Raw genomic sequence first — 15,713 nt, 5'->3', positions numbered from 1 at the left:
CTCGGCCCTGCAGGCTCGGGGCCGGCTGGGGTGGGGGCAGCGGAACAAAAGAGCCTTATAGGAGGGTAAGTCCAGGGACAGAATCAGCATGAGCCCGGTCCCGGCCTGCCCCCGCCCTGGGGGTACAACGTACCCGGCACTGGGGGCTGCTCGTCCCTCCCCGTCCCTGGGCGAAGGATCCCTGCTGCTGCTCTGCCCTGTCTCCCTCCCAGCACAGAGGTGCTGCCCCAGTGTCAGGGGCTGGGGGCCAGGCTGAAGGGTCCTGGGCTGTTCGGAGTCGGTTTTGCAGCGTCGGTCTCCCCAGGCGCGGCTGGGCCAAGCGTCGCTTTGGGCTGGACCAGGGCAACAGATGTGCGGGAACTGGTCCCAGTGAGAAATGGGGCACAGACCCCGATGGGGTTTCCCAGCTCTTTGCAGCGTGACTGTGTTGGCTCCTGGGCTCTGGCACCCTCCCCGTCCAACAAGAGCACCCTGTTTGGGATGGAGGTCTGGGATCAGGGCCAGCACTGAGGTTGTGTTTAGGACCAGGAATGGGACCAGAAGAGGGAGCAGGGCTGGGATTGGATTTGGAATCAGGATTTGGATCAGCCACGCAGGGATAGGTTTGGGCTGGTGGTTTTGCTGCTGTATTTCCTTCTTTTGAATAAAGCACCTGCCTTCAAATAACCGCAAGGAGGTTTCCGGATCAGATCCACTCTCTGATGCTGTGCAAGATTCTGGGAGGGGGTGTGAGGGAGTCCAATCCGCACCCCTGAGCAGACACTATATTGTGCCATCCCCAGCCAAGGCCCCGGGGACAGAAATTGTCACTCCTAGGCCACACTTGGAGCTCCCAGCAGCCACAGATGCACTTGCTACTCATGTTCTAATGCCAGTGTGGATGACATTAATGAATATGAATTATTAATATTATTATTATTATTAACTTGTTTCAGAACTAGACTCCCCAAGGCAGAAACATGCCCCGTTCTGCCCAAATGTGGTGCCCCCCCCACCCCACGGGACACTGAACAAGCAGGGTCCAAATGATTTTTCTGTGGCTCCTAGCACAGGTAGGAAATCCCCCGTACAGACTCTGAGCAGCATACACTGCCTTCTCTGTGCATGTCTGCCCTTAAATCCCATTTCCTAGACTGTTCCTGTTCACAAATACATGGGCATGCACCAGACAAGGAGAGATCCCTGATGCCAGCTGTGTTTCCAGTCATCTCACAAGCCCCAGTGGCCCCCCAGGGCTGGCTCTGGGGCTCTGACAGCTTTGGGAGCTGCCGTGCATCCCACCTTGCCGACTGACAGGGTCAGGGTCTCCCTGCACCAGTTGCCAGTGCGGGTTCAGCCATGGGGCCATGGGGCAGGGCTGACCCCAGGCGTTCCCGGAGTCTTGGGGTGTGGGGAGAGCCCTGATGGGGCTGGGGGACATTACTTCCACAGCTGGGCCAGCGGTCAGAGGGCACGGGCTGCTGGGCTGTGGCGATGGCTGTAGCAAGAGTTAGTCTAGAAATATCTGCTGGTGGTGCACAGACCAGCATCCTGAAAGGACCTGGCTTAGGGAGGAAAATCTCCGCAGGCTGTTGTGCTGAATTCCTCTCTGAACCCAACCTGGGTGTGCGGAAAGGCTGTGCCCAGGCAGGCGCGGAGAGGGATGCTCAGCAGCGACAGGCTTCGGTGGGACGCTCCGGTAACGAAATGAGTATCTTCACGAGAGAGAGAAGGGCAGAGCGGGGTGGGGAGTAAACGGCAGAAGCGGGGGGACAGTCAGCCGGAGGGTCGCAGTGCCGGGGAGGAGCAGGGCCCGGCGGTGGGGAACCTGCAGCAGCGTTAAAATCCCCTTTACCAGTGGGTGTCACTGCAGGACAAGGAGCGTCCGGCGGCGGAGGGCGGCGGGGGCTGCGCGGGGGGTCGGGACCCCGGCACCGGGCTCCGCCGGCACCGCCGTCCGGGGCGGCCGGGGCAGGGGGAAGCGGAGGGGGACGCCCGGTTTGCGGCTTGGTTGTGTCCCGCAGTGAGCTTGGCCGCGGGCTGGGGGCGGTGGGGAGCGGGGCCCGCGGTGGGGACGAGGCCGAGGTGGCACCTCGGGTGGGGGACGAGGCCGTCCGGCCGCCTCCAGCCCTCACCCCTCGGCGGGGCCAGGCAGGGTGGGCCTTCCCCACACGGGGTGCGGGTGGGTGCCGATGCGATGCAGCGGGGAGTGAGTGGGTGCTCGTTCTCCCGCCGGACAGCCCGTCTGAGCTGTAGGACTCGGGCCATTTGGGGCATGACCCTGCCCCAAATTTCGGGGCACGGTGGGGCAGGTCTGTCGGTTACAAGCCCTGCGGAGCAGTATCTCCTCCTGAACGCACTTCCTTCGACCTGGCTGTTGCTTTTTGGGTTTCTGGTATCTTTGGTAGCTTCTTGGTCCTGTCCCGACTCAGCAGGTCTGCGTGGGCTTGGTTCACACCGCATTTGTTTGCCAGCCCTTTTCCAGCCACGCAGGACTTGCTGGAGATGCGTCCTTCCCTGTGCGCGCCCCAAGGACCTGAGCAGTTGCTGCAGGCAGACACAGATGCTGTGGCTGGACCAAGAGCTGGATGTGACAGGGCAAACCTCGTGCCTGGGTTTCTCACATGCTTGTAAACAGCATTGTTTTTAGCAAGTCAAGTCATTTAAGGCCCAGCTTTCTCCTTCTCTGGGGAGGTGAGAAAGGTCTCCACCGCTGCCAGCATCACAAACCCTACTGTTCTCCTCCTAGTTATTTTAGATGGGTTTTGTTTAAAGGCCCATACTAAAAAGAGGGAACGGCATACCAGGGTTTCCCCTATGTGGAGCAGGTGATGTCTTTCCTCCCTCGGCTCAGGTGTGGGCAGGGTGGAGTTTGCTACAGCTGCTTCCTTATAAAAAGGGCAGGTTGAGGCACAAGCTGCCCCTAAAGAAGGGCTGCTGGAAATGCCAAAGCAGCTGGTGTGGAGCCTTCCTTGTCCTGTGAGGGGTAAGAAAAGCTGCCCTTGCAGTTTACTTTGGTTTTGTGTCTTGAGCAATGCAGTTTAATGTTATGAAACACTCTGTTCTTTGAGGTTTGGATTTAAAAGTTTGGCTGGAAATCTGGTGGGGGGTGAGCCCTGGGCTCAGCGTGGCTACTTCATGTCCCTTGGCTGCTGGTGGGTCGATGTAGGAGGGCTGGGTTAGCCCCAGTGCTGAGGTGTGTGGGGCAAAGTCATCCTGGGCACATCCACCCCCTCTGCAGTGCTTCTTACCAGCCCCTTTTGGAGCTGGGGCTGCCCAGGACAGCAGATCTTGCCCCTCAAAGTATGGCCCTGGGGTGCCCAGGCCATCCTGGGGTGAACACACCTGAGCTCTCTGAGTGCCAATGAGATGATAAATACAAAGATAGAAAGCTAAAGTTGGACTTAAATATTATCTGGTACAATCTGAGAGATAACAGTAGATGTGAGAAGTAGACCATGTAGGTGTAATTAATTATTCCTCTGGCAATCTTGGACCCACATGGTTAATGCAATCACAGTTATTATCAGGTGGTATTTTCTTAAGGTAAAATGCCCTGTTGGGAGGAGATGGATTGTAAATGTGTTGCACCTGTCTGAGCCTCTGCTGTCACCTGTTGGTGACCAGGCTGGGGTTTGGGTGCTGTGGTGTTGAGTTGGTGTTGGTGGAGTTTGAGTTTGTTCAGCAACTGCTTGGAGAGGCTCAGCCCTGGGGGACACCAGGCACCAGCAGCTCTTCAAGGGTGAGTGTGGAACTGGCTGGAGCCACCTTCAAGTGAAGGCATTGCTCTGCAGTGAGGCCACAATCTGGCAGAGCGCTTAAAGCAGGTGTTTGGATGCCTTCACACAGGCAAGGGCTTTGCTGAATCAGGCAGTGATGGGAAGCTTATTTGGCAAAGAAATGAGAAGGACTGGTGGATTATGAGATATTATAGACTTGATATTGACTGGGATATGGTTGCATTTAATGTATTTGATCAGAACAGACAGTGAAGGAGACTGTTCTGCTTTCCCTCTGGGGCTGTACTTGTGTGAACGCTGCCCTGTTACTGGTGTGGGTGTTGTTACCTTGAGCACGATGAGAATCATGGTGACCAGATTGAGTAAGGTGTTGTGCATCTGACGTGAAGCAATGAACAGGCTGAGACAGAATCATTCCTCTCATATTTATGATTTATTTGGCTATATCTGCATTAGAATAACTGTTTAAAAACAGAGGGAAAGCCTATCGCCTATGGCTATCGCGGTGTCTAAGGGCTGTGGTGCCCAGCGCGGTGCTGTGGTCCTCGCTGCATGGATGCTCTGGGGAAGGGGACCGCGTCTCACAGGCACTTCTCAATGGGAGGCACTGAATGCCTTTTTACGAGCCTCACGGTCTGGAAAAGTACTGAGATGAGGCCCAACCTATAACGAAAGGAGCAGATAGATGATTGGTTACAGCGAGCAGCTGGCCAAAGAAAATAGGTTGTAGCACACACAGGGAAGAGACTGCAGATTAGTGCAAGGACTTTTGCCTGTTTGGGAGACATTGCTCCAGCTGAAGTTAAACACTTAACCTCTTTGAAATGAGGACTAGTTTTCTGATTGACTTCAGGAAATTCTTATTCTGCTCTGGTAAAAGTCCTGTAGTCTTACTATGGTGTGTTGGTTGTCTGCCGTTTTCAAATGCTGGCGTGCCTTAAGGCGGACCCTGAAATAAATACGACTTGTTTTCCACAACACAGGACTTGTGTGTTTCACTGAGAGGATCAGGATGGGCTCAGAGCTCCCAGGGAAGCCCCTGTCAGGGTCAGGGACTCGTGCATGCCCTGCCCAACAAGCACACAAGCAGCCTCTCCGCAGGAATCACCTCCGAGGTGGAGAGGGTGTGAACAAATGCCCATGACAAGTAAACCTGTGGGAGAACGGTCCCAGGGCCTTTTGGGGTGAGCAGTGGGGTTTATGCATGGTAGATGCAGAGTTACTGAGATGTGTGAGTGTCTTACGTACGGAGTGGGTTTACCATGGGGGGCCAAGGGCTTCACCTGCCCCAACACAATCCCTTGTGCCATACATCTGCCTTGTGTGGATGTGCTGAGCTGCATCCCGCCTCCCCCACCCTGCTCAGGCTGGCTGGATGTCAGGTTTTGCATATGTAAAAATACGCAGCAGTCTTTGCCCTGAAAAGCTTGCTAGCAATCTCATTAATCAAGACAAACAAAGAGTATTTAGCTATTCTCCCTCTCTGGAGGAAGGCGTTCAGGTACTTAAATATGCATTTGAGTGCCTAACTTCAGACAGTTGGTTCTGGATGTTTTTGCTTTCTCACAGGCAGCAGCAGTGACACAACCCCCCTCCGAGGGGTAACAGTGGGGGAGGCAGAACCAAGGGCTGCTAAAGAAGGTGGGCAGCCCCTGGGAGCTGGCAGGGACAATCCCTGGGGGGCCAACTCCAGCCTCCCATTAAGGATGCTGGAGTTTTCTCCTCAGAGCTGGGATTGTTAGGAAAATCCAGAGCCTGCAGGTAAGGGCAGCTGAGCTGCTTCACTCAAATGTGCCTCTGCCTTCATTGTGCTCCCTGCTCACCAGCACGGGAACTGGGCAGAGGGAAATTTCCACCAGGGACTGAGTTGAAGCCACAGGGGAGGAAACAGTAGTTTATTCACTCCAGTCTTGGTACGAAGCTCCCAGATGAGAAATGTCACACTGAGCCACAACTGGCAGTAATTAAAATTAGCAGAGCCCTTGACAAAGTTGTGAGGGATGCCAGCTTCTGCCCTCAGCATGAGTAAGTGGGAAGCACCAGGTGTAGGACAGGGGACAAGTGCTATTTTAAAAAATGAGAAACCCTCTCATAATAAGGGACAGTTGAGAAGTATGGATTAGTCCCAGGCCAGTAATTAGAGTCAAGATAAGGGTGTCCTTGGTTCAAAGGTCTTATTATGACAGAGACTGGTGTTGAGAAGTCAATGCCAGTGATGAATCCTCATCTCTGATTCTTCTAATTCATATTTTAAATGATGAACCCAAAGGTACTTCCTCTAGAGACAGCTGATGATCTTTACCATTACTCTGATGTGGTTATGGGCTGTTATGCCAGGATTTTGTCTGAATCATGTATTTGGAACATTGGCTTTGGCCAGACAGGAATATAGTTTGTAGGCACAACCTTGGTGGTTTTCCCTGCAGGATGATGGAGCTGCAATAGTTTTCAGCTGCTGCTTAGAAGCAATATTTTGCTGCTGTTCATTGCATTTGTTATTGACAAATTAAAACCTGCGGGACACTTGCAGCTGGGATGTTGTAATGTCAGTGCTTGCTTCAAAGAATTAGAGGGGCAATAAAAAACCCCGTATCACTCCTAAAACTTAAATATGTATTTGGGGATTATTTTCATTTGGGTTTCTCAGTTATGATAATGTTTTATATTGGACGACTGTAAATGATCGCTTGTCAAGCATTAATACAGCCACATGCATGTTGCAAGCAGAAGCAGGTCTTTTAACGGAGGGCTAATAAATCACATGTGAGATACAGGAAGGTTAAGCTGGTACAGGGAAGGCAGAGCTGTGCTGGTACAGACTGGCAGATCTCTGCTGGTAGCAGCAGAGCACATACCCCGGGACTGGGGTTTTTGGGTGCTGTTGGGCTTGTCGATGTTGAGGTGGGTGCTGGGGTGCGTGTGCTGTGGCTGCTGGGCACTGTCAGCTTCTGGGGGGAAAGGTAAGTGAGAGTCACCCTGTGAGGGGGGGAAGTTTTAATCGGTATAGCTGGATTAAATGGTTTGTGGGAGGTGTTGAGAATGAACCCATGAAAAGGGCTGAAGCAAGTAATAAGCAGCACCAGGCTCTCCTCTGCCCTGGAAGGATCCACACTTGGCTGCAGGGAGATGTGGCTGTACCTGCTCCTCTCCCAGCACCTGCCTGGCTCTGCCCGCCTGCTCAAAGGCAGCTTCCCAGCCTTGCACGACTTTTCGCTTCAGCAGCAAAGCCGCCCCTAGACTCAGTCTAGTTTTTCCATCATCCATTTGATCGAATCCTTTTAGCGGGTGACAAAACATTTTCTTGAGCTCTCTGTACAGGAACCCTATCTCTATTCCTTTTTCAAAACCTCCCTCATTTACAGGAGCCTAACAAATCCTGGGCCTTTTAAGTCCTCTCCTGCCCCCCCCAAACAACACAAAACAACAGTGCCAGGTTTGTAGATTTTTTCAGGGGGGAGGAGGGAATAAAAGACACAATATGAAGAGGGATAGGGTGTACACACTGACGCACGCCGTGCCGAGCATCCCCGTACAGACAAAAACCACGCGCGTGCACGCACATCGAGATGCAAATGATTTCCGTGAAGCTATCACTTGTAAAGCTTGACAGAAAATAATGAGAAACACTAAATCTTTTATAAGGTCAACACTCAAGCAGCTGTCAAACAAGAAAAGAATTTAGCGGAAGATCCGCAAAAACTTCCATCGCCTCATTAAATCCAACAGGGCCGGGGCCCGGCGTGGTGAGGAGGCACCGGGGCGCCTCCGTTTTGTGTCAGTAATTTGCGGCGGAGGAAGAGGGAAGACGAAACAGCCAGCGCCGAAGGGGCCTTGGGGGAGGCTGGGGAATCGTTAGTGCGCCAGGAGCGGCCTCGGCTCCTAATTGGAAGCATTGGGCATTATCAACGGAGGATTTGCCTCGGCTCCCTGACAGCTCTCTAGGCCTGGAATGATAGCCCACTTGTCAGTGTAAAAGACCATTAAAAACAAACCATTTTGATTTAATTGGAGGCGGTGCGCTGGGGGCCCAGGTGAGGTGCTTCATCAGCCGATGTTGGCTGCTGATGCCTTTTTCCCCCTGTATTGATGGCTTTTTTTCTCCCCTCCCTTTCAAAAACTGTCTAGGAAAGAGAAAGAGGTGCTGAAAGATCCTTCACAGCTGCATTGAGAGCTGCTTTCAATAGGGTTGTCAACAAATGCCATGACAAGTTAGAGAGAGGCAGGTATTTTTAAAACAGACGTTACTCTGTCCAAGATGAGCTGCGCTCAGAGGTGTGTGTTGGATTATTAGGGTTACAAATACTGTGGCTTTTCCTGGCAGTAGCGTGCTTAACTGGTTTAATGAATGGGGTTGAATTTCTCTCCCCACCTTTCTAATTCCAAGAACATGGGGAAATGCAGGACAAGGGAGTCTGGGCTAAATGATCTGTATTTGCTTCAGACCCAGGAAGGTTTCAAAAAGTGCTCAGCAATTTTTGGCTGCTGTGTTTAATGCCCCATGGAGATTCAGGATTTTTTTTTGCTTCCTGACAATAAGGGCCGCAGATGTCTGCCAGAGTTCACTGGTCACTTGGTCTGGGCAATAGTGTGAGTAAAGGAGAATTAACTCACTGGAGCTGTAACCCAGCTTGTGCCCCCTTGGCAGCTGTCCTGGGGTCAGACCAGAACCGGCAGCTTTTGCACTGACCTCAAGTGTTTGAGATTTGAATCCTGACCCTTTTTGTGCCAGGCAAGAGTTTTACTTCAAACTAAGTTGTCTGTTGGTAAATACCGTCTCTGCAGAAGGCAGAATAGGTCTGTGAACGAAACCCCAAGTCCATTTAAAAAGCATTTCTGTGGATTTGTCTGCGAAACAGTAGGTAGCACTGAAAGCAATGGTAGGTGCTCACCTGTGACCCAACACAGCCTGTGTGGTTTTACTCTGCTGCAAGCCATGAGGCTGCAAGCACCCCAGATTTGTTCCTTCATGGGTGAAATCTCCATGACAGCAATGGACATTGCTTGCCAACAGTTGCTTGTGCTGCCTTTGGGCACCAGGGCTTGGATGCAGGTGGAGCCTGCCCTGGAGATGGTCCAGGCTGTAAGGCTGCACAGGGTGGGGTGATGTCTTCTTGTGTCAATTAGGAGATGTTGGAGAGCAATGAAAATGGCAGAGGAATGATGGGTCACCATGTCTCTGAGGGAGACATGAGGAAGGGCTGAGCATGGCAGAGGGCAGCATTAGAGTGTGATGGAGAGGCTGAGTGTCCATGGCACATGCAAAGGGATACTGAGAAAGGCTGGACCATGGAAATGCTTTGCTGTGATTTAAGCAATTGCATTGCTGGAAGTTTCGGCTGTTTGGCAAAACAAAAAAGCTGCAGAATCTGCAAGAAACTGTAGTGATGGTGACTGGGGCCCAGAGCCTGCATTTAGTCACAGAATGGCTGTTGTGCAGGAGATGACACCTCTGCTGTGGTCCCAGTGGAGAGGTGTGGGGATTGTGCTCAGGGTAGCTGGGTCTCTGCTGCCCATTTGGAACCCTGCAGGGTGTTGTATTTTCTTTTTGCATTGTGCTTGTTGTAGGTTGGTCAGCACTGAAGGCCACTGATTGTCACTGCTGGGCTGGGACCCACCAATTCATGGTGGCCATTGAATAGCCATCAGGTGACACTGATTTTTTTTGTCAGACAAAATCCTAGCTGAAGGGAAGTTTGATCTGATACCATAGTGACAGAAAGCTTGTGAACTCATTGCTTTATTCTTTAAGCACTATTTAGGCCTCAGGAGACAAGTTTTATAATGCTGTGGCTCCATGAAGTTTTGCTGCCCTCAGACCTGGGAGGATAAATGGTGCATCTGAAAAGACGGCCCACCGCGTGCCGCACGTATCAAGCCTAGGTTATTTAAGTAGAATCTATGGCTTTTCTGACAAGACAACAGTTGCAAGATTACATGAGCTGTGCTTGTCAGTTCAGCTCTTTAGACAAAAATAGAGGTAAGGCATTAAAAAAAAATGTGGAACATTTTTGTGTGTATGTGTTAAACCTCAACTGTTAATTCTGATGAAGGATCAGGCTGTGAGCAGATATCAGATCCCTGGTGAGAATCAAATTCTGGAGCCCAGAATTTTGCTGCAAAGTTTATACAGTGGGGATTCCTCTAATTACTTTCAGTGGAAATTTACCTGACAGAGCTTTCCCAGGTAACGCAAGGCATATGTGGGAGAGCCGCTCAGTCGTTGACAGAGCCTTTGATTTTGTGCCAGGTTGCAAATTAAGTCTTTTGCCAAGGTACCCGAACACTTGCTCGTCAATTGCTTATCGCTTATTCATATCGTGCATCGAGCGCAGCTCGTTTCATCTGCTCGGGAAGGCAGCGCATGTTGACAAAAGTGTTGTCCAAAGTTGCTGCATTTTCTTTCCTCTCCCTGTTTGGTCAAGTAAACAAGACTATTCTCTCTGGAAAGCCACCTTCAATGTCTGTGCAAGTTGGAATTCTCTAATGAGCAAAGGAAAAACCCTGGTGTGTGTCAGTGACGTGCAGTGCATGGAGCTATTTTGACACATGGGTGAATTCTGTCCTACATCACTGCTGGGTGAGTCGTTGCTACCAAAATCCTTCTGGATTGACTTAACAGAGCCCTGGAAATCTATTGTGGAGTGGCCAGCATTGACTTACTGGTTTGGACTGTGACTATCAAATATTCAGATGGCAGTAGGTAGAGCCTCACCCTGGGCTGGCACAGGCAGGACTGCAGGGATGCTGTATTTTGGCAACAACATGCTTTCCAGAGTTTGTTTGACACAGAGGATGCCATTCTGCCTGGGCCAGCATGATGCTAGTGATGAGTGACACAGGGATGGGACACATCCATGAACATGGTGGGCAGGAGTGTTTATGTGCATGCTGGGTGCCTGAGGTACAGTCCCCAGGGAATGTAGTCTCCCACATCTACAAATAAATGAAGTCTTGGTGCACAGTCCCAGCTGTTGGCAAAATCTGAGCCCAGGAATGATGCAATGATGCCACTGCAGGAAGAGCAAGGCAGAGGCCGTTTGCCTTGGGAGGTGACTGAGGAAGAGGAGGGCAGTAGAAGCATCTTGCTGAGGTGAGTAAGGAGTTAACTTCTGTTTGGTCTTGTAAAAAAAAAAAACAAACCACTCCAATTCAGCAACTTTCCCTAATGAACTGCCCATCAGGACATGACTGGCTCCCTGTGACCTGTTTGTCTCAGCGAGCTGGAGGGCCCAGGAGACCACACGCTGGGTTGGTCCTCCAGAGCAAGACGCAGAGCAGGAGCGGATCACCCGGTGTGGGAGAGCCTGTAAATCACCCGGTTAGCTTAATAGCGTGGACCATTATTCTAAAGCAGTGGGGCTGAAACCTAAATCCAAATGAAAATATAGTCAATTTGTCTATACTTTACTGACTGAATGACTATGTAATATCATGCAGCCCTGGCAAGGCAGGGAGCAAGAAGAGGCAATTAGCAGGGAGGGCAAAGCTGCTTTGTTTTCTTCTCTTCCACTTCCTCCACAAACTCTAGCATGGTGCCAGCGGATAGTCTTGCAGGGACTGAATGGGAAGTCCAGTTTAAGAACTAGTAGTGACATCCCTGACCAGTTTCTGCAGCTGCCTGTAAGGGGTCAGGATGGGACTAGAAAAATTCTCCTTGATTTTTATGGGTCTAAAGGTACAAAATCTCATCTTCCTGCTGCCCCCTGCTTTGGGTTACAACTGTCTCAGTAGCAGGGTGCTACTGCATTGCTCCCCCAGGCCCAGAGCACGCCAGACTGAAAGGCATCATGCAGGTGACAGGCAGCAACCGAGCGACAAGAAGGATAAGTGGCTTGAGGACGTGTTGCAGCCCTGCACCAACCCCAGGTCACATGGAAAAATAGTCCAAAGTGGGGCTGTGGTCAGGGCAATGGAATCTCTGAATATTCTTGCCCAGAGTTGGAAGCTGTTCCCAGGTCATGAGCATCTTCTGTAATGACCAGAGCAGGACAATGTCACCGAAGGCTGAAATAATATGTAGATGGGAGTCTGCTAACAAGCTTTCTGCGAGGTGATATTTTTGTGGTCACTTTTCCTACTGCTTTTTGTGCAGCAGGATGAGGGCATTACATGCATTAAAGAACAGTGTTTTGATAAACTGCCTACAGTGGTCAGTGCTAATGGCTGGCCTCCCCAGGCCATTGAGTCTTATTAAAAAAGCCATGAAGTAGTTATCCACCACAGAAGAGCCTGAGAAAGGTTTCATGAGGACAGAAACACTGCAAGAACAAACTCCCTCACCTCTTTGGAGCACTACTCTCTATTGTCAGCCTTGTAAAGCAGGGATTGATAGAGTGACTACTGGAGTCCCTGGGTTTGGTTGAAGGGTTAGGCCAGTTTGTCTTTCAAGACCATTCCACCACCACCTAAGTAGAATCCAACTTCATAGAGGTGGTTAAAGCACACTTTGGAGGCTACCAAATGTCTTTGGGAACCATCAACTTTCTCTGGGTTGTTACTGCTTTTAACTGGGTAAATGTTTATGGGTGTTCAAGAGAACTTATTTTTCCATGGAGGAAACCATGCACTGAAACTCAACTAAGCAATGAATTTCCCGATTCAAGTTCGAACATTGGCTGTGCCTTTTAGATCTGAAGCTGGGGCAAGGCAAACCTTCCAGGTTAATGTAATGAGAAAGGAGGAGTGCAGAAAATCTGCAGGGGCTCTGCAAAACGAGCTGTCCCTCCTCCCCTGGATGCTGCTCCTGGGAAGGAAGGGAAGAGGAGAGGAAGGAGAAAGGCAGAGAGAAGAAAAGACTTGGAGGTTTGAGAGCTGTGGCTGGGGGAGGAACCCAACTACAGTCATGGATGAAACAAAAGGGAAAGCATGAAGAAAAACACAGGCTGAAAAATGAATAGTGATGGAAAGGTCTGGGGTGAGAGGAGCTCTTAAGAGGAGGCTTGCCCCAGTATCTCGTGTGACTTACACAATCTGTTTAACAGCGATCGGTCATGTTCTTTCCCTGACACTAGCTGCAGCAGCAGCTCTGTGCTGACAGGCAGCAGGGATAAATGATTACTGACATATGCTAATCGGACAGTCTTAGACAGGACGTAAGAGGAATACATCAAGGTGGTGCAAAACACATTTCTTGGTCGAAACTCTCCAACTTGTACAAGTAAATTAGCTTCAGGAAGTCACAAGGCTTCTTCATTGTTTTAAACTGCAGTTAAAAATCAACAGCATGGCAAAAAAAATAACCCCGTCAGAACAAGGGCCGGGGCGGAGGGCTGCGAAGCTCTTTGCAGTGGTATCTATCAATGCCAGATATGATTTTGGCCATGTAAACTCCCTGCAGGGTTTCAGTGCTTTCAGACTTGCTGGTGTCTCCTTTCCATTCCCCTTGCCCAACTCTTTTCCCTTCCTTCCTAAAATGCCCCCTAGCTCTCCACTTGAGGTTTCCCTGTAATTTACACCACAAACAAAGCTAACAGAATTCAAACAAGTACCCCAGAGCACAGCAGGATGAGCAGATGAATTCAGGGAGATGTTAAGATCCCATTGCTAGAACAAGAAATCTTCACCTTGGCTCTTATTTGGATCAATTAAAGGAAGTGTCACGAACATCTGTAACCTGGCTCAGTCTCAGGGTGAATATTGTCAATCAGGTAGTTTAGAGAGGTATCAGGAGTGCAGGCTTTCTGGAAATCTCTAATTCTTGGGATGAAAATGCTTCTTGAAACATCTGGTGTGGTTTGAATTAGTTATGGGGAGAGCTGATAAAATGGCAGGCTACCAAAATGCAAGTTTGACTGTCCTGCTTGTGTAGGGCAGTTGCGGGAATATCAGCAAGAACAAAGGCCCACCCCAGTACTAACAGGGAGATACAAAAAGATGTTTCTTGTCTGGTGAAGCTCATGAAATTGCACACAAGTTAGAAAATAAGTCATTAAGCCCTTGTCTGGGCAACTGCTGCCTCTCTTCCAGGGCTTATGGCTGCAAAAAACATCCTACCCTGAAGTCCAAATGGGGCTGATGATTGAACACATCCAGCATGGGAGCATTTTGAGGTCTGGGTATCAGGGAGCTCTGAGGTTAGAGCCTTGTGTCTACCTTCATTGTGTGCTAAGGGTGTTATCAGGGCATGTGGGCAAGGTCAGAAGGTGTCCCTGAGTTCAGTCAAGTGCTCCTTACCTTCTCCAAGTGAGGCATATGCCAGAAGGACTCCTCCTTTGCAGGTAGTGGATATTTTCGCAGAAGTGTGGTGCGAGTTTCATACACTTTGTCTTTCTGTAACCAAAGGTAAACAAGAAGAGGCTGAAACGGCTGCACAGCTATATGCATCAGGTTGGTGTCATGCAATGTAATGATGCTGGGATGAACTAGGCTAAAAGTCACTTTGGACCGATCATTGCAAGTGGCTGATCTGGGTAGTTTTTAATGTCCATGTAGCTAACACTGATATTTAAAACATACTGATGAGGAAAACAGGAACAGCTGTCAGCACTCATTGTCTGCTTTATATGGCCTGCCAGTGAGATGACCACTGACTGCAGGAAGCCCTGTGCTCCGAGCCAGCACAATGGCTCACCACTAGCTGGGAAAGTCACTTCCACCACCCCCACCATGGTGGGCGTTCCTGGCTGTTCGGTGTGTGTTGCTCTCCTGATTAATTCCAGCTTGCAATGCTTGATAGTCCCAGCACAAGCCAGTGCAGGTACCTGGTGACTGTTTTGGCTACTGTGTGAAACCCAGGGGAATCTGTCTGCTCTGTGGTCTAGGGTGTAGGTTTGTGTTGCCTAACTCAGTAATTGGTGGTTGCAGGCTTCAGGAACTTGAACTTGATGGAGGGAACTTAGTGATTAAAAACATCAGTCATTAATAGATAAGGTAGGGATGCACTTTCCAACATCCTAGGCTTGTGTATTCATAAAGTAGCTGCTAATTAAGAACACTGTATTCTTGCACTTCAACTATAAAGCATCGTTTGTGATGGCAGTAAGCCCATTGAAATTGGTCATTACCATATTAGCTTGACTCTTCTTTGAGCCATTAACTAATAAAACAGTCATTGGCTGCTTTTAAATGTTATTACAATATTGGTGTGTTTAACAGCACAGCGTTGCACTCTAACAAGTGCTGCAGGTGCTGGCATCAACCACACCGTGCCAGGATCAGGGCTGGTGATAGTCCTTTGACCACTTGTTGGCTGCTCCATTGTTTTGTCCACTGTCACAGGTAACCTGAGCAGAGCTGATGCTGTCCAAAGGACAGTCTGCAGGGCTCCTGGCTTGAGGATGACATAAGTACCAAAGATAATTTGAAACCTAATTCTTTGTTACTGCAGGGCCTTTTAGTACTGTGGTGATGCAAAGAGAACCCGAGCCTCCATTTTAATTGATAACAGGAGTTTAGCTGGGCAACCTGTGACTGGAGGCGTGTTGATGCAGACAGATGCTTTGATGATGGCTAGAAATGTGTCTCTGTGTCAGGTGCCCAAGCCTTTTGAAAGAGTTTGCTTGTCTCCCGCATATTTCTTCAGATACAAAAATACTTAAAAAAACCCCCAAGCCTTCCCTTTTGTCTCCAGAGCGCTTCCAGGCACACACATTGTGATTTGCACATCTGGTGTTCACTCCCACAGTATCACCCCATAGGACATGCTCTGGCTGGAGCCAGGCTCATCTTGGCTGGGAAGCAGCTGATCTTTGTTCAGCTTCACCAGCCTTCCAGTAGTCAGGGAGGATGGTGTCCCAGGTGAGAGCCCTCGCCATGGCTGGGAGAAGGCCATCCATCGTGGGGTAGGACAGTGGGGGGTTATACCCGGCAGCAGTGCTATGCACAGCAAGGGAAAGCACTGCTGGAGCATTATCACCTTTTTCTTTTCTATTTTCTGGGCTGCTGTCAGTGCTCTCTGCTGCTCCATCCACAGCTCCTTGTATTTGTGTTGGAGGAGGTCAAAAATGGGAGTGCAAGGTCTGGAAAACATTGAAAAGACAACAATATAGTCTCCAG

The 15,713-nt window shown here is 50.0% G+C and overlaps 1 protein-coding gene across 1 annotated transcript in view; it reads right to left on the bottom strand.

The window, feature by feature from the left end:
• Positions 1 to 4,313: 4,313 nt before the first annotated feature.
• Positions 4,314 to 15,713, bottom strand: part of CFAP77 (cilia and flagella associated protein 77) — a 61,720-nt gene continuing 50,320 nt past the window's right edge. The window contains exons 4-7 of the mRNA XM_059829048.1: positions 15,574 to 15,676; positions 15,123 to 15,128; positions 13,893 to 13,988; positions 4,314 to 4,382 (exon numbers count right to left, since the gene is read on the bottom strand). Coding sequence (XP_059685031.1) covers positions 4,314 to 4,382; positions 13,893 to 13,988; positions 15,123 to 15,128; positions 15,574 to 15,676 — 274 coding nt within the window. The remainder of the gene's footprint in view (positions 4,383 to 13,892; positions 13,989 to 15,122; positions 15,129 to 15,573; positions 15,677 to 15,713) is intronic.

Source organism: Gavia stellata, chromosome 24 (assembly GCF_030936135.1).
Source record: "Gavia stellata isolate bGavSte3 chromosome 24, bGavSte3.hap2, whole genome shotgun sequence".
Lineage (NCBI taxonomy): Eukaryota > Metazoa > Chordata > Aves > Gaviiformes > Gaviidae > Gavia > Gavia stellata.
The sequence above is the reverse complement of the archived record's forward strand: the minus strand, read 5'-3'. Positions and strand labels throughout refer to the sequence as shown.